The 23,916-nt window shown below is 47.7% G+C and overlaps 1 protein-coding gene across 2 annotated transcripts; it reads right to left on the bottom strand.

The window, feature by feature from the left end:
• Window positions 1–915: 915 nt before the first annotated feature.
• Window positions 916–23,565, bottom strand: LOC102687695 (AT-rich interactive domain-containing protein 5B). Of its 2 annotated transcripts, none has more exons than XM_015349927.2 (10): window positions 23,265–23,565; window positions 17,428–17,688; window positions 13,214–13,397; window positions 12,452–12,688; window positions 11,703–11,815; window positions 11,212–11,359; window positions 10,106–10,158; window positions 9,587–9,684; window positions 7,966–8,125; window positions 916–7,195 (listed from the first exon to the last, which is right to left on the bottom strand). In XM_015349927.2, the coding sequence occupies exons 1-10, from the start codon at window positions 23,304–23,306 to the stop codon at window positions 5,420–5,422; spliced, it is 3,072 nt and encodes a 1,023-aa protein (XP_015205413.2). In that variant the 5' UTR covers window positions 23,307–23,565; the 3' UTR covers window positions 916–5,419. The 2 variants fall into 2 exon arrangements, with proteins under 2 accessions (XP_015205413.2, XP_015205414.2); XM_015349928.2 differs by having other exon boundaries at window positions 916–7,192; window positions 23,265–23,564.
• Between the last annotated feature and the right edge of the window lie 351 nt (window positions 23,566–23,916).

The following is a 23,916-nucleotide window of genomic DNA, read 5'->3' as shown; positions in this document are numbered from 1 at the left end:
GGCGGACTGGAACAGTTCCAAGCAAACCAATGGGCTTTACACAAGCAGTAATAAAGATCCATTACATTTCCCAGACCAGAGCAGCAGAACCACACAAACCTCCAGTTCTGTGGCAGCCGAGCACTCCGGTACCTTTCGTTGGAGCTAATGAACCAGTCTTGTTTTTATGACTTGCTAGCAAGTTCTGAACATCTTCAATCTAACAGCTGAGCGTCAGGGAGCATGATCTCCTCACAGACACAGGTACAGCTGTGTGTGACCAGACTGGAGAAGGAGTAGTAGCAGCTGCACCAGAACCACATCCCACAAAAAGGACTTCAGTCTGGAGGTCATCAAGCCTGCCGCCCCGCAGGGGGACCACAGTTCTCCAGGTTTCTCCAGAACTCCACAGTTCTCCGGCAGATGGAAAGGAATATGGGGTCATCCTTATCACTGGGCTCGCTAGGTTTCAAAAGTAGGTTATAATTTATATATGTAAATGTAAAAACTGTTCTATTGAGAAAAACTCAGCTGCACACTTGATTCTCTTGAAAGCTGCACCAAGCTCACTCAGAATATTCAGCTTGAGTTGCAGTAGGAGGGCACTTTGAAGAGGGGAAAAAAAAAGAAAAAAATCTTGCAAAAAGGCTGTAAACACTCATTTATGCTTAAAAAGGGATGGATGAGGTCAGTCTAGGTCTTTAGTTTTGTGAACTAAAGAAAAAGTCCTAGAATCTGACCAAAGTCATTTGGCACCCCAGACGAATATCTCCACCTAGTGGCTCTTTTCTGCTACTACATCACATAACCTAAAAAAACCCTCACCAATCCCTACATTTTTTTGTTAAAGAGATAGTTCATTGACTTTGTTTTATTTACGACATCCGGTAATAATAATCCAATAATAAACTTCAGTACAATTAACACAAGACAGTGCAAGGTGCAACACAAACCTTTAATATAAATATACAGTGTTAATACAAGTCGATGACCATCTGAACAGGTTTGAAGTGTCATTTTTAAAATAAAGATAAAACCAGTATCACTGAGTCAGCCACTGTATTTACAATGGCATCTATAACACAACAGAAATCTGTCATTTAAGGTCTGTCAAGAGAATACCAGCGTCTGCTGAACAAAGTGACCATGAGCAGAACAGTTCATGTCTTATACACAGGTTTAACAAGACCAGCAGAATCCCAAAGTGAGTGATCATAGCAGGCATCACTCAGGCAATGGAAAAAAACATCTTTTAAAAGCTGCAGTGAACAACAAAAGTAAAATGCCTGTGTAAAAGCCATGTTACACAGTGAAAAATGAATAATAAGACCATGGCTTTGGAGTGTGGAATGACTGAAAGTAAGACACTGATTTGCAGCACTTCACATTTGACGTGCTTCTGTAATTCATACCATTTGTTTACTGATCTTTGTCCCAGTTGTGGTGGAATCAATCTTCCTGAAACACATACCATCCCATTAACTCGCCCCTTCCACAGAATGCAGAAGGCTCGAGTTAAGGAGCACAGCTCAATTTCAGCATCTTATAAAAAGTCACTGGGATCATGCTGTAAAAAGAATGTAAACCATTGCATAAGCTTTTCTTAGCATATTGCAGCATTCTCATGTGCATATAGTGTAGACAAGAAGCGTGGTTACACTTGCTCTGACATGGACAAGCTCATACAAAATCTAATTAAATAAGCTTAAAACATTACAAACTTGTAGTCACAGGGAAAGATATGGATTGAAACTGAACAACGACAGAACAGTTGACTGAAGACATCTGAAAACAAGAACATGGCGACAAAGATCAGGCTAAATGTCCGACATCTCATCTTAAAGATTACACTTCCAAAAAGTACAACAACAACAATTGCAAATCACAACAATAAACATCAAAATGGAAATTACAGTTTAATAATTAAGATTTCTAATTTACAGCCTGGAGTAACTGCAGTGCTACGCCAGTGTGAAACGCCACCATACCGCAGTAGTGGATTATCTCTGAACATGGCCAGACTTCGCCGTATACACTGAAATGAGCTATAAGGGTACCATCCTCTCATCCACAGATAAAGCGGAACTAGTCTATGGACTGACTTATTTACTTGGAAGTGGCCTGAAGTCTTGGATCACTGATGATCCAATAGGAGGTAAAGATAAGTTTGAGAGAAATGTCAGGTGTACAGTATTTCCACTTACACACTTGTGCAGAAACCTAGCCCCGACATTCACCCGCCTCTTTATTTAATAAGTAACAAAACACAAATAACTGACCCTTTTTACCACTGACAAACATCAAGATAGGAGGCAATTCAATGTTTCCGAGTTTCTGAAAAATTAATGTTTGCATCACTTCTACAGTTTAGTCTTGCAGGTTTTCCCCTGAGGCGATGAAAAACATAGGAAACTGTAAAAAAGACAAGCGACATACAGTACATGAAGGCTCCTGAGAGGCTGAGCTGATCGGGAGACTGGAGGCCTGTTCAGATCACAGGCATGGTGTCCACAGGCTGCCTTGAGCCATGGGCTTCCCTACACAGCTGTACACCACTGGCCCAGTACACAGGGGTTGTAGCAATAGGATAAGCAACAAGTACAAAATGGCAGAAAAATAAACATTTTGGAGATTCCAGTTTAAAAAAAAAACTGGACCAGTACCTACCAAAAATCCATGGTTTGCTCCCTAGGATCAAACAACCAACATCGTATAAAAACATATCTTCAGGAAGATATTTCTGCTCCCAAAGAAGAAGTATGAAAAACAACAACTCAATCTTCAATGACAATCATTGAATTACTTTATGAAGAATCAATGACTCCTACACTTACAGGCAAAAATCACTGGCCCGTACACTGGATACATTTACTTTTTCAAAATTAAAAATAATGTCGAGCCAACGGATTAACAATCACTCCTAGACTCAATATAGGATAAGATCAGTTGCAGTATTTCCAGCCCTCTATCTGCATTTCATCAATACTGCATGATCACACACTTACAACACAAATCTGAAAGATAAACCACAAAGACAGTGTGCTGGCATTTCTCTTTAAAGAACAAAATAAACGTTACCTCAATACCAAAACTATGATTAAAACCATAATCAACCTAATAGCCATCAATAAAATCTGACAGATGTCAAAATACCTCGTCAAGGAGATGATTATACAAAAAATTAGTTGATTTGACAATCTTAGAATATTTAATGCATTAAATACATAAAATTAGTGTTTGCTTAGAGTCAAGTATGAAGGCAGCATGGTGTGTAATACAGTATCCGTTGTTCAGCACAAGGAAGAGCTCATCGGTCGTTTACAGTCTCGCTCTGCTCCCTGTACGTGTCCACTCTGGAAGAAAAAGGCGTCTAGGACCCCTTGGAAAAAAAACTGAAGATAAGGAGCTTGTAACAGGCTCCCAGAATTTTACATGCCACCACATATCCACACAATCCTTTCTGTAACACGGCTGACATGAAGGGCTGTGTCCCGAGGGAGGTCTTCCTGTCCCGACTGCGGAAACCCCCCTTCTCCCACACTCAGGGGGCGCAGGAACAGCGATGTACATCCGAACCCCAGCCCCAGCCCCTGGACACCGGCAGCTACTCCAGAGACACGTGAACCGGGGATCAGCCCTTCTCCTGCACCTGACGCCCCCCCAGCAACCCAAAGATCTCTCTTTTCTGCTCCGCGTTTAAGCGTCAAGTGGAGTCCCCATCCTTCCCTCCAGCACTTCTGGATGAAGTCCCAGTCTCCTGAGAAAACGTTTTCCTTTCCGGAAGGAAGGTTCACTCGAAAAAACGAGGACTTGCGACGTGTTAACAGAGGCCCAGCGCATGACTTCGGGGGTCTTGCGTTTTCGAATGAAAACCTGCAGCCACTGGCTCGCTGGCTCGCTGGCTCGCTGGCGGGCGACTTCGTGGCCGTCTGCTGTGAGGGCCGCTGGGCGAAAGCGCGAAAGTCTCCAGTTCGCCCAACTCGGACGCGTCCTTTTTCAAAGGAAGGTGCCGATACGGATGCGGCACGGTGCCACACAGTCTGGAAGGATCGGGAAGGACTGTCCAACCGTCCTCTTTGCTCCTCCTCCCTGCCCGCTGGCAAGAGGAGCAACACGCCGACGTGTGGAAAGAAGCGGGGGTGCTGCAAGATGGGACCGGACGCTGGGCCCAAGGGCGGATTTAAAACGAGGGCTTACGACACGGGATTTATCAGCACCATGTCGCCTTGACCTGAGCCTCAGCTGGCCACTTCAGCAGCAACATCTCGGATCTGCTGGCTTCCAGTAAAAGGGCAAGCTGTAGACGCTGTGAATTAGCGAAAGACAGAACGTCATCCTGTGCAAAGCCTTTGCCACCATCAGCTACGAACTGACAGGTCCTCTGCGCGTGTCTGCTCAGACTGAAGGGAAGACAAGACAAGTCTGAAGCCAGGTTGCATCCGGTGCTAAAAAAGGAGGTATACACCAGTGCTCTAAAAAAGGATCTAAAAGATTTCTAAAACAAATGGCAACCTTTCCCGGTCCTTTTAACTGTGATTAGCAATGAAGACAATTTGGTTTGATCTTAAACTTTCCAAATGACCTTGCACGTATGGTCTCGAAACAGGGATACAAGTCCACTTGCAATGGAACAGCAGGAGAGAAAATCTTCTGGCTGCCGGTTATGTTTCATGGCCATCATATTGAGGGTCCTTAGATCTCAGGACAGACTTCACTGGGATAAAATATATCCTACCCATAGTGAGACATCACTTGCTAAAATACATCACAAAGACAAGCCTTGGAGACTTATCTGCTGCACAGAAGGCGCTCAAAGCACTCTCACATTTTGAAAACACAAGCAGGGATGTTCAAATCAGTGGGATTATTCAAACTACTGCATCAGGAACTGGAACGGAATAATATTGTTTGGATTCTTGATTCTTTTTGCAGGGAAGTGGCCCCAGTTTCTCCTTTGGTTGACCCCTCCGGCTTCTATTTTTCCTGCTCGTCCCGAAGAAGTCCACTGGGTCTATTCCGAAGCAACGACGAGCAGTACTCGTGATAACAAGAGTTTGCATAAATAAGAGAAACGGACTCTAGAGAGCGCTTACTTCAATGGTGCCCACCCAAGGACTGCAGTGTGCTCTCAGGAGCGCGAGAACAACGGATTGGTGTGCTCTCGGGTGCCTTCACTGCTCCAGTCCCACTTACACATGGTGCGCAAGTCACTGCCCGCAGTGCAGGTTTCAGGGTACAACCGTGTCCAGAGAGTCCCCTCCGTTCCGAGTACCTGATATAACTTGTACTTCCAGAAACTTGCCAGGAGGAATTCTGGACCACGGCTCCTGCAAATCCCTTGAGAAGCCCAGCGATGCCTTTTTTCAGAACCTCTGCTGACTCCCACGTGGGGGACCCCTGGCGGTCCTCGTGTGGCACAGAGGGGGGCGGGGGGAGGGACTCAGCGGCCATGAGGGGAGACGGGCCAGGCGGACTGGCTCTGCAGCGCGCGCTGGGGGGCGTTGAGCAGCGAGGCCACCTCCGAGGAGAAACACTCGGGCTCCACCTGCTTGGCGCAGCTCGCCTCCGTCTCGTCCAGCGGCCCCTGCCTGCCCCTGAAGCGGTACAGGGGGCAGACCGCGGGGCCCGCCCTCCTCTCCTCGGCCGCAGCCGGCTCTTCCTTGCCGGCGGCCGTCCTCGCGCGGCGGCTGGCACGCTCCTGCCGGGCCTTCGCCAGCGTCGAGCCCGGCGGGGAGACCTCCGACGCCTCCGCCCGCACGGGGGCTGCCAGCCTGCAGAGTCCGGCGGGGCTTTCCGGCGCTCCTCGTCCTCCCTGTGCGCCCGCGCAGGGAGAGGCCTGAGCGCCCGGCTTCGCCGGTCGAGCCGAGCAGTCGAGGTCAAAAGAGGCGGGTCTTCCGCTGCAGTGCACTCCCTGCGGGGAGCGGCCGTCCTGCTGGGCGCGGGCTTCCTGCAGCTTGGCCCGGGCCCGTTCGGGCGAGCTCAGGTCGGCCGGCTCCTCCTGGGCCGCAGGGGCGACCGGGAACCGGCTGCTCTGCTTCAAGGGGCGACCCGGCTCGTTCTCCGCCTCCCACTCCGGTCGCGGTCTCTTGGCCGGCTGCGGCGAGGGGCTCCCAGAGAGGCAGGGCGGCAGACCCTGGGCCTCCAGGTCATCGGCCGGCCTCTTGATGGTGCAGCGCTTGCTCAGGTTAAGGGGGACGATTTGCTCCGGCGAGCCTGAAGCGGGGCTCCCGTGCTGACGGGTCTTGCTCAAGTCCTGGGCCAGCACCTCCGAGAGCTTCTTGGTGAAGCAGTGGAACTGCGAAGAGCCCAGTGGGGTCCGCATGAGCTGCCGTACCTGCAGGCTGCAGTCAATGTCCAATGGAATGATCTTCAGGGGGGGGATCGGGTGCCTGGTTCTGCCATCCCGAACTGGCGCGTCAGAAAGACCGAGGCTCGGTTTCTGAATTCCGCCTTCGGCTCCACTCCCCAGGGACTGGGGCCGTCCTTCCTTGCCGGACGCAGTCTTATTCTCCGTTGAACCAGCCTTGTGCTGGAGGAACAGGAAGGATGGGTGAGGGGCAGAATTTTTCCCCGAGTCCCCCGAAGTCATACTGGGGTTTTCTGGAGTCCCCAAACCCAGTCGGGTTTTGAGATAGTCTAAGGGAGACATGTCCTTCGGCAAGCTGATGCTCCCCATGGCGTAGAGCCTCTGCAGTCCAGCCAAAGAAGAGGGGGAGAGAGGCTGAGTGTGGTCGATCTTCTCCGGGGAGAGTGGGTCGCCGTCCCCCTTGGAACCGGACCTCCTCCCTGCTTCTTCCGCTCCGGGCTGGAGCAGAACGAGAGGCAGGGGTGTGGAAGAGAGCTGCTTCCTCCGGGGGTCCTGAGAAGATGAGGCCAGGCTCTCCGAAGCACCGTAGCCCAGACGGCTCTTGAGAATGTCAAGGGGGGACAGCCCCTGGGTCAGGGGAAACGCCCCAGAGACTCTACCGAGGCGCAGCTCCTGCAGAGGAGAGAGCGGGCGGGCAGCTCCATCTTTAGGGCCCACGGGAAGCCCACCCAGGGCTGATCCCGGCTTCACCTGCTGGGCGGGGAGCACCGCGCCCGGATCCTTCGTCCTGATCTGGTGCTGCCTGCTGCCGCCGCCGGGCCTGCTGGCTCCCCCCGCCGGGGACGCCCGGCTCCGCGCGCGCGCTTGCTTCGGCCCCTCTGCACCCTTGAGTCTCACGCGGCTCTCCTGCTGGGACAGAGAAGGGCGACACCGGCGCGAGCACGTCAGGACCGGCTGAAGCACACACAGAGCGGCCCCCCCACGCGCATTCTAGACAGCGCCAGTGAATCGTCACCTCAGGGCCATTTTTAAAGTCAGTCACTCCCGAGTCGAACATGGCTTAATTCTCCTAGCTTGGGTCTCCCTGGTAATTATTTTCCGACTTCACTCCAGGTCTAGCAAGACTTTAATCGTTTAATTTTATGTATATTGCTATAGGAAGTCGGGATATTTGCAGGGAACATTTTCCAGAAAGAAACACTGTAATTTATCCTGAGACAGCTTGCATCTGGTAGCGCTGACCATTTCAGATAGACACACATGCAGAGACCCTAAGACTTCAAGATTAAGAAGTGTTGCTACTTCTTCTAGATCACTCATCTCACCTGACCGGGTCTTGGAGAGCTCCCATTCAGGCAGGAATGGAGCTGTTTAACGGTGATCAATTAAACAGGCGCTTTGTTAACTAATTTAGCAGACCCTTCAGCCCTTAAGAGCAGGAGTTACAGTAACTGAACTAATTATATGCAGAATTGATCAATAGGTTACCTGTGTTCTCAGTCTTCACAAACAGGTGATGTGGGGTTCACTCGACTACATAGGCTGGAGCTTCTTTAAAGAACTATGATTTCCAAACTAAGAACTTAGTTAGAGAGCTATGTTTTCCAAGGTTCTCTCACCAGGGAAGCACGATTTCAAGGTGTAGGAATTGCACAGCAGAAACCGAACCCAACGCTCACCTGGCTCGGCACACTGCAGGTTTTCGTCTCTTTCTGGATCTGCTCCTGTGCTTTCCTTTTTGTCTGGGCCTCTCTGCTGCCACTGGGCGTCTGGGGTGTGGGCAAGGGGTCCGATTCATCATCCTCTCCTTTAAGGTGCCGGGCGTAGGGAAGGATGAGCCTAGACAATGTTGACATGATTTTCAGAGTCGCACGCAACACTGGCTACGCTCTGACCTGGGCAGGGTTGACACAGATGGCAATGGCGTTGAAACCAAATGGAGTGGTCAGCTTTCAGTGTTCAGTTCTTTTGTGAAACTACTTTGCTTTTAAATGTCTCTCATATTCACATTTAAACACATCGAACTAACAAGAACTTGGGATCCAATAACTTTATTGCTCCTTTCAGGAAAAGTGTCACATGATTGTCCCCGCAGGTGCACCGAGCCTAACAACCAGGGGCAATTTCAAAACCACACCTTTTAAATGAAATGTCTTTGCCATTATGTTTTACTTGAATTGTTTTTTTAAACATTGTTATAAGTCACTCTGCAGAATTAAGACTTTATAAAAAGGGTGGCGGCTGTATATGAACTACTAGTGTAAGAGCTTACCCTCATTGCAGAAAGAGCTGCATTCTTGTAGTGTTTACAATGGACTCGGTGAAAGCAAACCTTCAGTAGTTTCCTGAAAGGTTCATTTACTTGGCTGATGCTTTTATAAAAGGGACTTATATTTGGACACCTGTATACAGCTCGGCATCCCACTAGACCAATGTGAATGAAGTACTTTGCTCATGAGTACAACAGCAGTGTCTCACCTGGGTTTAGAACCCAGAGCCTTGCAGTTATAAATACAGACGCCTGATCAGTGCTCCACACTAAAGGTCCTGCAAAGCTTTGTTCTTGTTGCTTGCACATCCAGAATAGTGTGCAGTACATTACAGTGAATGAACATAATTATCAGCCCAGATGGGGTGATAAACATGACATTTGGACTACATTTCTGGAGAGGTACGCAGACAAGACACTAAGGAGACTTTCAGTAAGGCTGTTTCGTGGATTACTCTTGATTATAGCATAATTCTTCTGTGCATCAGATAAGTAATGCTCATCAGAAACATGCTACCTGAAGGAAATGCAGTAAACAAAGGACTCAAATACACTCATTTTGAAAATGGCCATGTTTTTTGGCTTATCATAAGACTGCAAATTTTTTTAAAAGAACAGCAATTGGCTTAAAAATGTACGTCCTAAACCACAAAAAGCAGTAAGCAACCCTTTTATAGTCTAGAAATGCACTATTTTTATGCCTGGTTCTTGCATAGAACAAAATAGTCTGTTTACTTATCTGGCTTCTGTGTGCATTTTGTCGTACTCAGGTAACCCAGAATTTAAGACTGAACATCGCAAGTTTTCAGTCACATCAATGACTGAGAGAATCCGGATCATTTTTTAAGTGATAATTTTATACCTTCAAATAAAGGACAACTTCGTGACCCGAAGATGTCAGAAGAGGGGCAAATACAAAATATATATTTTAAGATGAAAGGCAACACTGAATTAAGATACAGTATTTAATATAAAACGAACACCGGATCTGGAAATGTCAGTGCAACCCAAAGATAAAAGCCCCCACTCACCTCTCGTAGTGCCTCCGCGTGCAGGTGGCCGCGCTGGTGCTGCCCGGGCTGCCCCCCAGCTCGTTGTACACCTGTTTCCAGAGGCGCTGCGCCGTCACCTGCAACGGTCCCCGCACACGGTCACAGGCCACCCCCAGCGCGCATCGCCGCCGCGGCTCCCGAGACGCCCTGCCTCTCCCGGGCTCAGTCACAGCCACCACTCGAGCACGCAGTCCGTTTACTCATGGACTCATTCATTGTTTCACATCAACATGATCCATCAGAATGATGATGCATATAGAATTATTCATAGCATTATTGCATCATTCGATATTTATTTAGACCTTAGCGTTGATCGGCTGAAGTAACTTGAACGATAACGGCTAGAGGCACAGTGGTCCGGGAATCCGTCGTGCAATCCCGAAGGGGCAGAAGAAAGCTCTCCGGCAGCGCAGCTGACCGCCGTCAAGGCGTCCTCAGGCCCCCGCGCTCTCGCTGAACCGCACACGCAAACGAACCCGCGCCCAAACTATTGCTTACCGTCTCGTATCCTCCCATCTTCTTGACAACCGTGAACAAAAGGAAGAGGTCAACTGGAAAAAGAAAACGCACACGAAATGAGTCAGAGTCGTGAGCGAAAGGGCTGAGACCCGATGTGAAACACATTTACTGCAGTGTGCTGGCACATTAAACAAACATCACCCACTGGGCTTGTACATCAACACTTCGAGGCTTTCGTCTTTTAGGAAAACATTTAAATCACTGGCTTTGTTCCCTCAATCTGAGATTTTCTAAACAAATTAAATGAGGACAGGAAACGTCTACAGATAACCAGACAGTCCTATCCAAATTATTTTATATTACAATTTAGTTTCTTGACTTCGCTGATGTTGTCCATCTGTCTTCTGCACAGTTTATACTCACTAACAGGATAATCAAAACACACAGCTCTGTTTATCTCTTGTGTGGTTAGAGAATACAGAGGATGGCAAAGCACTTTGTAAACCACAGCTCACGGTGATCTTGCACGTTAAAGAAAGACGTTTGCGGAGAAAAGCAGTACAGGTCTGACCACAGGAACCGTATTAGGTCGTCGCTGAGCAAAACTACAGCTGCTCGTCTTCAAAACAAAAGCATTTTGAACTTGTGAAGCCAGCCATATTTTCTCCTGTTCCAGTTCTATTCCACACATTGAGAAGGCATACAATTACGCTAAGGTGTCTGAATTCTGAAAACAACATTTTGTAATAAAAGTAGATCCAGCCTGTATAGGCCAAAATCCAGTGCATCGGGCCCCCAGAAGTAACAACAACAACAACAACAACAGCTGGTACTAAATTCTGAAATATCTGTAACTGTCCCATTTTTCTAGGACTGCCCTCAGGTTGGTGGTTTGTGGGACTGAACCGTACTAGAGGGACTGTGGGTTTACAATAGGATTTTTCCAACATCTGGGAATAGTTCTGGTACAGCAGGGTGATGCGTCAGTCTTTTGGACTGTAGGCAGATTACTTTCATCTGGTACCCACCAGATGAGCAAGAGAAGACCGAAGTCTCTTTGAGAGCTCCACAAGGCAGGAAGTGACCAGGGCCGGGGACAGGAAGCAGGAAGTGGCCCTGGGGCGGGGCCCGGGCTGCGTACTCACTCTTTTTGAAGCCCAGGTTGGGCACCTTGCAGATGGGGGAGCCCCTGCTTTCCATGAAGAGATAGAGCTGGTCGAGGAAGTGCTGCTCCTCCGCCTGGGGCAGCCAGGTGCTCTCGCACTGCGCCTCCACGCTGCCCATCACGTTCTCCTGCCACAGACCAGGGGAGAGAGTGAGCCGCACGCCCCTCACGCGTCTGGTCCTCTTTAGTGCAGCCCCAACACGTCCATCCAGCCATCCATTTTTTCTAAATGCTTCTTCCAGGGATTACTAGAGCACCTCCCAGCAGGCAGCGGTACAGCCTGGCCAGGATGCCAGTCCCTCGCAGGGAACACACACACACAAACACGCCCACACTCATGCCTGGGCCCTTCCAGTATGTTCTTGGACTGTGGGAGGACACCAGAGCATCCAGAGGAAATCCACACAAATGCAAACTCTATGCAAATAGCACCCCAGGTCCCCATCGTTGCGAGGCAGCATGCTGGCCTACCTTCATTCGCTCGATCCAAGCTTCTGATTGGCTGTGATGCCGAGACTCCACCCCCTTCCCATCCCTCCCTTTCCTCTTCCGAGTGCGACCCTTCAGGCTGAGAGAGTTGCATCCTGGGACAAAATTGGCCCCATTACAAACAAGAGAAAAGGACCAGAGGCCTCATCTGCAGGCTTCTGATGCTTTTTCAGCAAAAGAAAGTGGTTGACAATCATGACAAACCTCACCTGGCACTAATTCATAGCTACACAAAACTATGAATTATTTTTTTTGTATCTGAATAAGGTAACTAAAAAGGATGTTGTAATCCTTCTAAATTTGTATTTACATTGTTTATTTGTTTAGTGGTGCGAGCTTTGAACTGGATTCCCTCGATCCAGTCAGATTTCTACAGTAACGTAACACACCCGTCGCTGTGTCAAAAAAAAAAGAGTTTTGAGTTTTTGGACCTACAAATCATGGTTGGTAAAGGCCAAAGGGAAATTTTTCGAGAAACATGCCGATTTTTAATGACCACAGAGAGTCAGGACCTCGGTTTTACGTCTCCTCTGAAGAACGGCACCAGCTTACAGTATAGTCTAACTGTCACTATACTGGGGCATTAGGACCCACACAGACCACGGGGTGAGCGCCCCCTGCTGGCCCCACTAACACCTCTCCCAGCAGCAGCCTCAGCTTTCCCAGGAGTCTCCCCTCCAGGTACTGGCCCGGCTCACGCTGAAGCAGACGGGGCGCGCTCGCAGACGTACCGAACTCCGTCCAGACGCTGGCGTTGCTGTCCAGGGTGGGGTGGTTGAAGGTGTCCCGGCAGTACAGGATCCTGGTGTTGCGGCTGGACACCCGGACCCCCCCCAGGGCCAGCAGGTGGGGGTCCCGCAGGCCGGGGCCGCGGGCCCGGTCCTGCATGCGCTTCTGCAGCGAGCGAAATCGGCAGTACTGGGGGTAGCTCAGCACCTTCACCCGCAGGCACTCCTCTGCCCCCCCGCCTGCAAGACACAGAGGTCACGGCACGGTCGGCACCCGCCGGGGAACGCAGAGCGTCAGGCTGGACACAGGCGGCTCGCTTGGCGGTTAGCAGCTAACTGACCCGAGCAGCCAGGGTGCAAAGCATTACAGGGAACGAGGAACACGCTGCCCAGCCACCTCGTTACTTTCGATCAAGAAACGACAAGCAGAGATCCCTTGAATCAACAGCCTTCCCACCAGCTAACGGACCAGCTGGGCCGAACCTCCTCTCGGTTGCGATGCGTCTTGACGCAGACGCACAGCCCATCTGTCCCCAGGGTGCACCACCACCTTGAGCTCCTCGTTCGCCCCCCAAGAAAATCACGTCTGGTTTTTGTGCATTTCGAGTCAGATCTCACCTCCCTACCTGAGCTGAGCAAACCGGATAATCGCTGCCTACTTATTCCCAGGTGTAGACGTCGGTTCAATGATAATGAGAAAGCTGAGCTAAATACGTGTGAAATACATTTTTAGATGGCGGGCGGGTTCCTTCAGGGCAGACGTACCTTGAGATCGCTCCTCAGACGAGTCCCCAGCCCCCAGCAGCCGGGGGGTCCCCTCCGTCTGCACCCCACTGGGCTCCCTGTCCTTCTCTCCGGTCCTCCCCCAGCCGACGGGCTCTGGGCAGGTCCACTTCACCAGGTCCTCCACCCGGATCACGATCTTCCTCGACACGGCCAGAACCTCATCCTGGCATCAGACAACACGCAATGGGAATCCGCCGCGACAGACACATGCGCAGACACACGCATTCACACAGACACACGCGCTGGAGACCACAGAGCTCACTGGTCTGTTGCACCTTCCTCGTACCAGGGCCACCTTTTCACTTGTGAAAATGTTGACGAGCTGCACAGCTCAGAACAAAGTCCGTCTGAACATTATTCAGCCATTATTTTGACAGCTTAATCACAGGATACGTTAGCCCTACTACAACTGCTACTAAGTCATCAGAAATGACAGCTTAATTGCTTCTTTCAAGTCAACACCAGCAAAGCTGGCTGAAGCCACAGAAATGTTTCGCATACATCTGAATTCCAGCATTATGTATCCATCGTAACCAAATGAATGAATTTTTCACTAAATAACTGGAATAACCAGAAATTTAACACATGCATAAATCCTCCTCAGTTATTTACAAATCTTCCTGGTGAACCCAGGACTGAATAATCTGTTCACATACTTCTGTGTGATCAATTTTTGTCTTGGGCAAATCTACTATCAATCATACAATCCACTCTTCCTTTAAGACCTTACTTATCCAAGAGTTGTATGGCACTGTATAAAACTGATGTTTTTTATTTGAAAAAGGACTTCTTTGAGCTGATCTGTCCATTACACATTTGAAACAAGAGGGTGTGGATGCATCTGCATATAGAAAAATAAGACTACAAGGACCAGATCTTAGCAGTTTAATCATAACTCCAGTTCCCTCTTCGGAACACAAACACATTTACAGCTCTGTGAGGCACAAGAAGATCCCGATGCGTGACCGACTGCCATTCAGAGGCTGTTAATGGCGATAATGAAACACCTTGCCCGCAGGCTATAAGAAATGAGCACAGTTACATCTCTCACAAAGACGAGATGAAGGGGAGCCTGTTTGCCATTTCCAAAAGGGTTTTCAAATTCCATTCCTTGCGAGTCAGACAGATAAGACAAGTATCTCTTACCTGATCCTATTGTGTCTGGCAGATTGCTCATAAAAAAAGACGGACTTTTCTGCAAAGACTATGCATCACACTAACCAGACTTGAGCTCATTTTCAGAGGGTTTTATTTTTCTATTCTCATATTCTCAAAGGAGAAAAAAAATGTGCCTTGCTGTGCTTTTTGCTTTTCCAAGTAATTCATCCATATTTATTTTCATTGATTTCCCTGACAATTAAAACGTTGCTTTTTATTTTGCTCAATGGAAGTCTCGTGCACTGCATGCTCCTTACAGGATACACTGTATAGGGTGTACCTTCCATGGGACATCTCACCCTTCCAGAAAAACAAAACATGATCAGCACCAGCTTTCTGTTCCCTATGACATCAGTGCACTGGACAAGAAGACTCGGGGGTCAAAGTGCACATCACAGGAGCAAGAAGCACCCCCCCACACGCACACGCAGAAGGTTAATTCAGCAAACTAAAAACAAAGATCACTGTTAGGAAGGGAAATTACACGGTCTCTCATATAGCTCAGATTACTACTGGGACAGTGCAATGCTCAAATTCCTGAAAAGCCTACGACTTCATCTTTAAAAGAGCAGATGCTGGCAGAGAAATGAAATTACAGAAATAGAAATTCAAGTGTGTACGTAACATTCTCTCCACCATCACAGATTCCTGCGCTCATTTTTAACTATGCCTTCCAGCTTCTTCGTCGCAAACCCAGAAAGAGCCTGTTGACACCCCACAGGCTGGATTATCACACAACCTCAGCGCTCTAACGAGCAATCTATTCAATGACACAAACATGTCGTTCAATGAATCCTGCTGAAGTCGGCGTGCCCAAGACGCGCTGACGATCTTCAGGATTCTTCTCTTTCTGACGACTTCATCTTCTACCCTAACGTAATCACCTGGCCTGAAAACTGATTGTCTTCTTTAATTAATCATTACTGCCAATCAGCCCTTGTGTTTCGTCACTCCTGCGATTAGACGGGGCTGAAAACAAGTCTGATGACTCAACTATCTTTCAGTAAACAAAGACTGGATTTGATTACAGGCGTTGCAGTTTCCCAAGAAAGCATGAATGCTGGCGTATTTGTAGGGCCTTCCTCCATCATACAGAAAAAAGAAACCTGACTAGATGGAGATGCACATAAGGATGAAAGAGAACATAGAAATTGATAGCTGGATCCTGCATATTTTACTTCCTGTCTCAGTTAAAAATACTCAGGCTAGTGCACAACACTCCAGCTCCTCAATTTTGCAGAACCACAACTGAGACCACATAACTGCAGGGTCACCCTCTGTGCCCTCAAAACCCTGTCATGGAGACTATGTACACTGCAAAAGTAAAAAGTGAGACACAGAAATACCTGTGGAATTTGGCCTTTAAACACCAATAACATTTTTACTCCTTGCAGGTGACCATTCCCTTCGAAATGATTTGAAACTCAACGATAAATAAGGTCCACCCTGTCTATCCAGAACACACACACGCCAGGCATCTGACCCTCGCCTAATGAGAGGCCTCTGGATAACGAATGGATGGAGTTAATAAGAGGATAATGAGCCTGTAGGGTGGGCCTGACACCTGGCTTAGGTGTGACCAGCAGTCCACAGTACAGACGCAGACGCAGACGCATCACGGCAGGCAAGGAAACAGCAGCAGCAAAAGCTACACATCAGGCACTTACTCAGCACCAGCGTTCATCCAGAGAGAGGGTGGTGCATTTACCCCTAGATCAACTTCCAGACTTTTTTACACCCGTGTGAGGTCGCTTTGCAGCCTGCACCCCGCCATCTGTCAGCTTTCGCACCCCATTCCCAGCAGCCCCACGCACGGAGAGCATTCCACGCTGCTGCGGGTGTCAATGCAAATGTTGAGGATTCGTGGTCAAATGCTCAAAACGCACACAAAACAAAAACGTGGTTTGGGACCGACAAAACGGTCTTAACCCAAGGACCTAAAGTTTGAGTCCCCCGGGACCCTCATTTCAATGGGGTTCACTTACATGGTGCTCATTGGCTTAAGGAGATCAGCCTGATCTCTCTGTATAGGTCCCTCTCCAGGACGAGGGCTGCCTATGTGTGAAAAAGTAGAGTCACACAGGACGGTTATTTTCGGGTGGGTTTGCGAAGGGGAGCAGATCATTTATCAGGGCAGGGAGGGGCTGTTTCTATCCCTCTGTATGTGGACCAGATGGCCTCTTCGAGATCGGGAATTACACTGAAACGCTGCAGCATGCAGAAATGGGGTTTGGGAGCAATTCAGGACAGGAAACCCCAGACGCTTTGCGACACAGAGCATCCTGGCTACAACGTCGGTGCTGCACGTACGTGATCTTTTAAGACGCACCGATGAGATTCTGGGAACTGAACAAGCGAAAGGGGCCACAGCGTTTATAATTCCGACCAACATGAAACAGCCTTAAGCCTCTTTAAGTCCCCTTAAAGGTCTCACTTGCTCCCTTGCAAAGTGAAGCAGCTCCTTTTCTCAGCTCCCCACAGTATTCGAGACACGGTCTTCAAGCCGGTATGGGATTATACACGTAAAAATAAATGCCTCCATCCTGTCGTGCAAAACCCGTTCCAGAGATCTCGAAACAGAACAATCCCATCCTTTAGTCATCCAGCAGGGGGCGCTCACCCTGCGGTCTGTGTGGGGCCTAATGCCCCATTATAGTGACGGGGACACTAGACTGTAAAAAAAAAAAAAAAAAAAGGCACCGTCCTTCCCATGGTGAGAATCCCAGGGTGTTTCTCGAAAAGAGTAAGGCTGTTACCCCGCTGTCCCGGCCAAATTTCCCCCTGGCCTCCCAATAATCCCCCTCTCTGAACTGGCTTCATCACTCTGCTCCCCCCCGCCGTGTGGCGCATTCCGGCTGCCATCGCATCAACCAGGTGGGGGTGGAGGGGAGTCCCCTTAACCTGTAAAGCGCTTTGAGTGGAGTGTGCAGAAGAGCGCTGTATAAGCGTAATTATAATTATGATGATGGTTATTTAGTGATGAATGCCTCGTCACAGCTGACCTGCAGAGCGTGCCCTCCTGCGCTCCCCCTCACCTCTCCGTGCTCTCCCGTCCGGCCCTTCGGCGTGTCCTCGGGGAGGAAGTAGAGGCGCGAGCTGGCCAGCAGGTGGCGCTGCGACTGGTCCTCCCAGAGCAGGGTGACCTCGGCGATGCAGACGGGCTCCAGCGGGCCGCAGCGCACGAAGTAGAACTCCCCCAGGCGCCACACGCCCGGCCGGCGCCCCGCCTCGCCGCAGCAGCGGAAGGACTTGTAGAAAGCATAGGAGCCACGAAGGCAGCAGGGAGCCCCCAACCACTGCGGAGAAGAAGGGAGGAGAGGCGGCCTGGTCACACCTCTGACACAGGCAGCCACAAGAGGCCGGAGCGCCTCACCTGGGTTAAGAGAGACATCACTTTCTTGGCCGTACACAATTTCTCGCATTAGGAATTTGTCTTTTCGCATACCCCAACCTGCTCTCCATGAGACACACAGGAACACAGGCGGGGGGAGAGAGAGAGATGCTGGGGGTCAGAGCGCAGGGTCGGCCGTTCATACGGCGCCCCTGGAGCGGCTGGGGTCAAGGGCCTTGCTCGGGGGCCCCACGGAGTAGGATTCCTCTGCCGGCCGCGGGATTTGAACCGGCAACCACGGGCGCAGATCCTGAGCCACAGAGCCACCGCCACTCCGCCCCCAGGGGTTAACCAGCGCAGACTGGCCCAGACCTATTCCCTGTTCTTCCAAAGCAGCCGGTCATAGACATGGAGTTCCAGCAGGGAGCTGCGTCAGCAGGCGCAGGCTGCAAAGGAGCGAGTAAAGGTTTATTCCCTGCTGGAGAGAGAAGAAAAGAAACAACGTCTCAGCTGTGGAGCCTTCTCTGGGTGGCTCCACAGCCAAAATGTCACGTTTCTTTTCTTCTCTCTCCAGCAGGGAATAAACCTTCACTCAATCCTGGTCATAAACATTTTTAAAAGATGCATGCCAGTTGAATTCTGCACCATATAATGTTAAGTACTTCTGAGAAACACCTATTAAACTGTCCCTTTTCTCATATTTCCTAGAAATGTGGACTGCCCCTCTTTCCTGGGTGATTTGGATTTTGGGGGGAAGCTTAATCATTAAATGTTTTTCAGTTTGTACACTACAATGATCTGCACATTAGAATGATGTTTTCTAATACTGTTCTAATTAAGGGGAACAAAACTCACAAATAATAACAACAAGGGGATTTGCAAAGCTCCAGAAAGACTGTGTTCCCAGTTTTCTGAAAGGCAGCAGCAGCCTCTCAAGAGCTAGTAGAAGCAGCGGGTTTGACCCAGGAGTTTCGGAAATTGTCAGGCGAGCGTTTTCACCCAGAATGGTCTCAAATCTTCCGATACGAAAAAGGTGTCAGTATTGGATGGGTTACTTAATGCTGGGCTGTGCTCACACAGACAACACAGCGCTGTGGGATCTTGTGGAAGCAAGCATTTAAAACATTAAAGAACACTTTTAGTCAGAAGGACGATTTAGGATGTAAAGTACAGCTATTTACGCACAGATAACAATCCTAATATTCTGTGATACACCTTTTCAAATGGCAAAAATCTAAGCAACCCAGTCGAATCCACACAACAGGTTCCACAGACGGAGCCTTGGCACAGCACCTGTGATAAACCTGGCTCATTTTGTGTTTCAGAAGGACATGCGAAATCAATTCCCCCGAAGTCACCAACAACTGCCTCAGTCTCCTGGGGGCCAGAGAGAGAGACAGGTTTCAACTGAATGGCCAGCGATTCCCTGGAATAAGGTAGCAGTTCACTTGCACAAGACTCTTTCAGAGCAGGCAAGACTGCCAACAGAAGTCAAATATCATACTAGGAGGGCATATAATTTTTCATTTGTTCATGAACAGTTGCTGAGAGAGTTCTCAGCTTCCTTTAGAAGTTCTTCCCAGTTCTTTTTAAAAGTTTTGATCACAAAGTCACGAGCCTAAATACCTGCTGAGTAACACGCAGCAATGGAGGACTTCCATGAGCTCTACTGCTGCTGCAGTAACAGGAGGTACTGTTTCCCTTGCCGAAACAGAAAAGCAGCTGATGGAGTCCGTGAATATCTTCACCTTTTAACCTGCATTCCTTTTTAATTGAAGCATTGGCTCTTTCTGATGTTATCAAAGAAGTTCTGCTCTTGTCCCAGGCAGGTCTTCCTTGAACATCACATCACCGACAGATGTGAGAAGGGTAGAACACTAGACCACAGCAGAGACTAACATGTGTTTGATTAAGAGCAAATACAGTCACACACAACATGTGAAAAAATAAATGTGATTTAATACCACACAATGAACTGAGAATTGAACTGGTCAACACAGACCACACAGACTCCTGACATTTGTATTTGCAAGATGTAAGTCTGCATTTATTAATACAGGCTGTACACTTTGCCATCATTGCTTCTAGCATTTGCTTTCTATAATAATTGTTTGAAAGTAAGGGGCAGCAAAGGGTCTATTCTTAATTCGTCCGTATACTGCCAGTAAGATTTGTACCACATTTTTCAGCAGTTCAAGAGCTTTTAAGTTAAAAGAAAGAAGGAGATAGTAGAAATTTAAACTTGATTTTCAATTTCAAATTACACCAGAGATGAAGATGCTCTAAATACAGTACAGACACGTTAGACTACATAAAATTACAAACAAAAAGTCTTTGGTGCACTATTCACAGAGCCCCTCTGTCTCCCCAAGGCAGGTGTTGCCTATAACAGTATAGGAGTTCCAGAAAGTTCGAGGGGTACCCATTAAATCGCCCCTTTCTAAACACGTGGCACAACTGGTCAATCAAAAAGTAATTTTTGCTAGATTAAATCAATAAAAACATCTAGAATATAAATCCCAATGCCTTTCAAACTAAAGCGACTCTGGCTGGCTTTAACTAAACATGCTAATTGCTTAATTGATTAATGACATACAAGTACCCCCAAGCATTAGAAACTTGTGATTTAGGGTGACCTGCGAAATGTGCTGAACTGGGGGTCTCCAGCATGTTTGGTAATAGAGAGTGTTATACTGATTTGTCTGAAACCGTGTATAAACTCATCGTTAGGCCAGTTTCAGCCCCGCGTGCCTGTGAACTCCCGAGTCCCACATCCAACACACTGCCATTTGTATTTACCAAGTACACCCCACACTCGCTCCCCTCTATCTCCACAGGAGCATAAGATTGGCTGGGTCTGTGACCCTTAGCTGAAACCCTTGAATCCATCAACAGCTCGCCTAATTGGCAGCATCCCTTTTCAGCAGCCAAACAAACGTTACAGCTTTGAAACGCACTTAACAGCAAGAATAAAACTCTGCACTCTTTAAAAGCCCAAAACATTTCAGTCCTTCAGATTTTAACGTCACTTAAGGGTTAACTACCAGAACTCACCCAAGACACTGGGACCAGCAGAACCAGGAGAAACATTCAACCCCTGTCTCTTTCAAAACACAGATGAAATCTCACAGTTGCCTACAAATGTTTCCTGATTCTGTTTTCCAATATATGCTACTCCTCAATTAGAGTCAAGACTGAACTTTATCGCTCTTCTTCTGCACTGAGTGCAACAGAGCTCAAACTCCCATCACTATCAGCTTCTCGCGGAGACACAGACCTGCTCGAAACCAGCAACTAATTTAGTGAATCAATTGATTAACAACATGCACTTTTCCCCCAACCCCATTAGCAAACCACAATCTAGGGTGATCTACGAAATGCACTGAACTGGGGCTCCCCAGGATTAAGGCCGGAGTCCTGGGGTGTAGTATTTACACAGGCGTAAAAGTGAATTTTTCACCATCACATATCGCCTGCCTACCACAGGCGTTCCACGTCAAAAGGTAATAATTACATACAGTATTATATTTCACAGTCTGGTTCAAGACCAGTACTCCTATAACGCTGTTCAGTGGAGCTGAGGAATACAGCTATAGAGTTGAAACAAACAGCACACAGTGACTCCATCCTTCTGAGGTATATACAGGGGAGGCAGTGTGGCCAGTGGGCAGGGGTCTGGGCTCAAAACTGTAACAGGGAGGTTACAGGTTTAAATCCCAGGTGAGACACTGCTGGTGTGCCTTGAGCAAGACACACTGCTCCTCTAATATACCCCGTGTGGATAAGAGAGGACGAACAGAAGACATTCTGGATATTACCAAAATGTGCCATTTGCCATATTACTGTATTGCCAAAACGGCAATTAGAAAATAACACTCACTTTACAGCTACGGAACCTTTTAACATTCAAGTTTTCAAATGCAAACAATAAATAAAAAGAGACATATTGATCAGACAGAACGACGCGAAACAAATGATTCCACGTGACCATTTCACATTTTTATAGCCGGTATATATATATATTTCCTACTTTCATTTCTGTCCGAGGGCCAAAATACGAAACCGTATTTTTTCCCCCCTCAGATGTGTGTCTCTATTCATATTTCACTCGCACATACGGCGTGATATTCAGTTCTCCCACGAAACTGCGAAAATACACTTCCGTTTATGTAACTGTTTGAATATCTGGGTTTTAAACAAAACAGCTACACCTGGACTCGTCAGCGCCTGATGTGTAATGGCTCCAAAAATTAGCTGAGAGGAAGTCAAGGATATGGAATAAATTCATACTTCAAGCGCCTATAGTGACCTTGGGAATTCCCATCATCCTTCAAAGTGTATCATTAAATAAATATCCGAAAAACTTTCCACTAGCATACATAATATCTCTACGGTATTATTAATTGTTTAATTTTTCAAATGCTTCCGTCCCTTGGTCGACCATATTCTTTGTTAGTCGTTTTCACATTAAAAACGATACAATGACGTTTTTTTCATAGCCAAATTACGTGTTCTCCAAGTGGGGGAAAAACGCTGAAAATACATTAATTCGCTACAAAAAAAAACCGAACTGAATTGTTTAAGGAGAAGTGCTAATCCGGTAATCTAAAAAAAATGCAAGTACAAAGTACAGTAATTTATTCCTCAACACCAGCATTCCTTCAAATTCCTTCAACTGTACAAGGGAAGTACAGTTTGAGAGTAAATTAAAAACTCGAGAGAAAAAAGCCGGCCATTTATGTAATAAATCAAATGCTCCACCTAGTTATGCCAGCAGGGTTTTTAATTTTTAAGTAAAATTGATATCGATAATTCCAACGTTCACGCTCCGGTTTATCTATAAAGGATCGGTCAAAAAAACACCCGAAATTAAAACTAAAACCGAACTCGGTCCGAAACAAAACAATCTGGTTTACATCGGGGTTTCTCTGATTATTTACAGATGCCCGAGAAAATAGAGCTTAACACACACACACACAAAAAAAGCTTTTTTAAAAATAATTTCAAAGAAAACTTCTTTCATGTCTTAGTGTGGGGGGTTGGGAAAACGAGGAGCAAACTCGACACGGCACACACAAAAGGGATTATTAATCATTGACAGAACAAATATCGACATTTTTGATATTGTAATTAAAAAAAACACCGCCGCGTTTCATCGCGTTACAAAATTATTACTCGCTTATGTCAGCGGCTTGCGAGAGAAAAAAAAAAGCCCCCATTTTTATATAAAAAGAAACAGCACAGGGCAGAAGGGGGAGAGAGAAAAAAAAACACACACACAAAGTTGCCACTCAGCATTCAAAGCGAAGTTTAAAGATTTCAGAAGTGCCCCCCGAACAATCAATCTCGAAACAGGCGAATCCAATCCTTCAAACTTTGGTTTTTGTTCCTAGAGACCGGGAGACGCCGGCCGCGACCGACAACGAGCCGGGTCCCGGACCCGAACGGGCTCGAATTCCAGAATCCGAACCCGGGTCTTTGTTTCCAGAAGCGCCCCTGATTTATTTTCTCAGCGCTATAAACCGGGGGATTTGACTTTACCTGGATCGTATTGTGCTCCATTGCTCCTCCGCATTCCCTCATAGTCCCCCCCCTCCGCTGGCTCCTATCGAGTTACACAGCCGGGTCCTCACCGGGACGCACAAACAAATGGTACTGAAAAAGGCTTCTCTTTTTGTTAAAATAGGACAGGATCTAGGTGTGGCCAAAACTCAACTACGCTCAAGTACAACTTCGTGGAAATGCCGGGGCGCATAAATATGTATTAAAAGTTTTTTTTTTTTCACTCCGCAGTTAGAAATGCAGCTATAATTTCAGCCACCAACACCACCCACCCACTCCCCCGTCCCGACTCCACTCCCCCCCCCCAAGCCGAAAACTGCAAAACATGAAGTTCACGTTTGACGGAATATGAAATTGCAGTTTTGCAGGTCTGGCGTTTTCATACGAGCGAGCATGCGTAGCCAAACTTTTTTTGGGGGGGCGATTTATCCAGAATTTGGCGATCGCTAATTCGATCCCGCTGTTCACACCGAGAGCGAAACGTGTATTAAAATGTTTTGGGTTAAAAATAAAAATAAAATAAAAGAGACAGACTGTTCTCGGGGAGTGTTTTGTAAGGCTGGAATTGTGTAATTGATCGCTCGGCTCGCTTACACCAGCGGTGTTGGGAGATGAGGAATTGCAAAAGATT

The sequence above is a fragment of the Lepisosteus oculatus genome, chromosome 11 (genome assembly GCF_040954835.1).
Source record: "Lepisosteus oculatus isolate fLepOcu1 chromosome 11, fLepOcu1.hap2, whole genome shotgun sequence".
Lineage (NCBI taxonomy): Eukaryota > Metazoa > Chordata > Actinopteri > Semionotiformes > Lepisosteidae > Lepisosteus > Lepisosteus oculatus.
Note: the sequence above shows the minus strand (reverse complement) of the source record. Positions and strands in the feature narration are given on the sequence as shown.

Bases quoted from the DNA above. Each gene is read 5' to 3' on its own strand.
- LOC102687695 (XM_015349927.2), bottom strand. From the start codon at position 23,306: ATGAGGGAATGCGGAGGAGCAATGGAGCACAATACGATCCAG. The intron at 9,685-10,105 runs GTAAGCAATAGT...GGACCGTTGCAG, and splicing joins AGATGGGAGGATACGAGACG to GTGACGGCGCAGCGCCTCTG. The intron at 7,196-7,965 runs GTGAGCGTTGGG...TCTCTGTCCCAG, and splicing joins CCTGCAGTGTGCCGAGCCAG to CAGGAGAGCCGCGTGAGACT.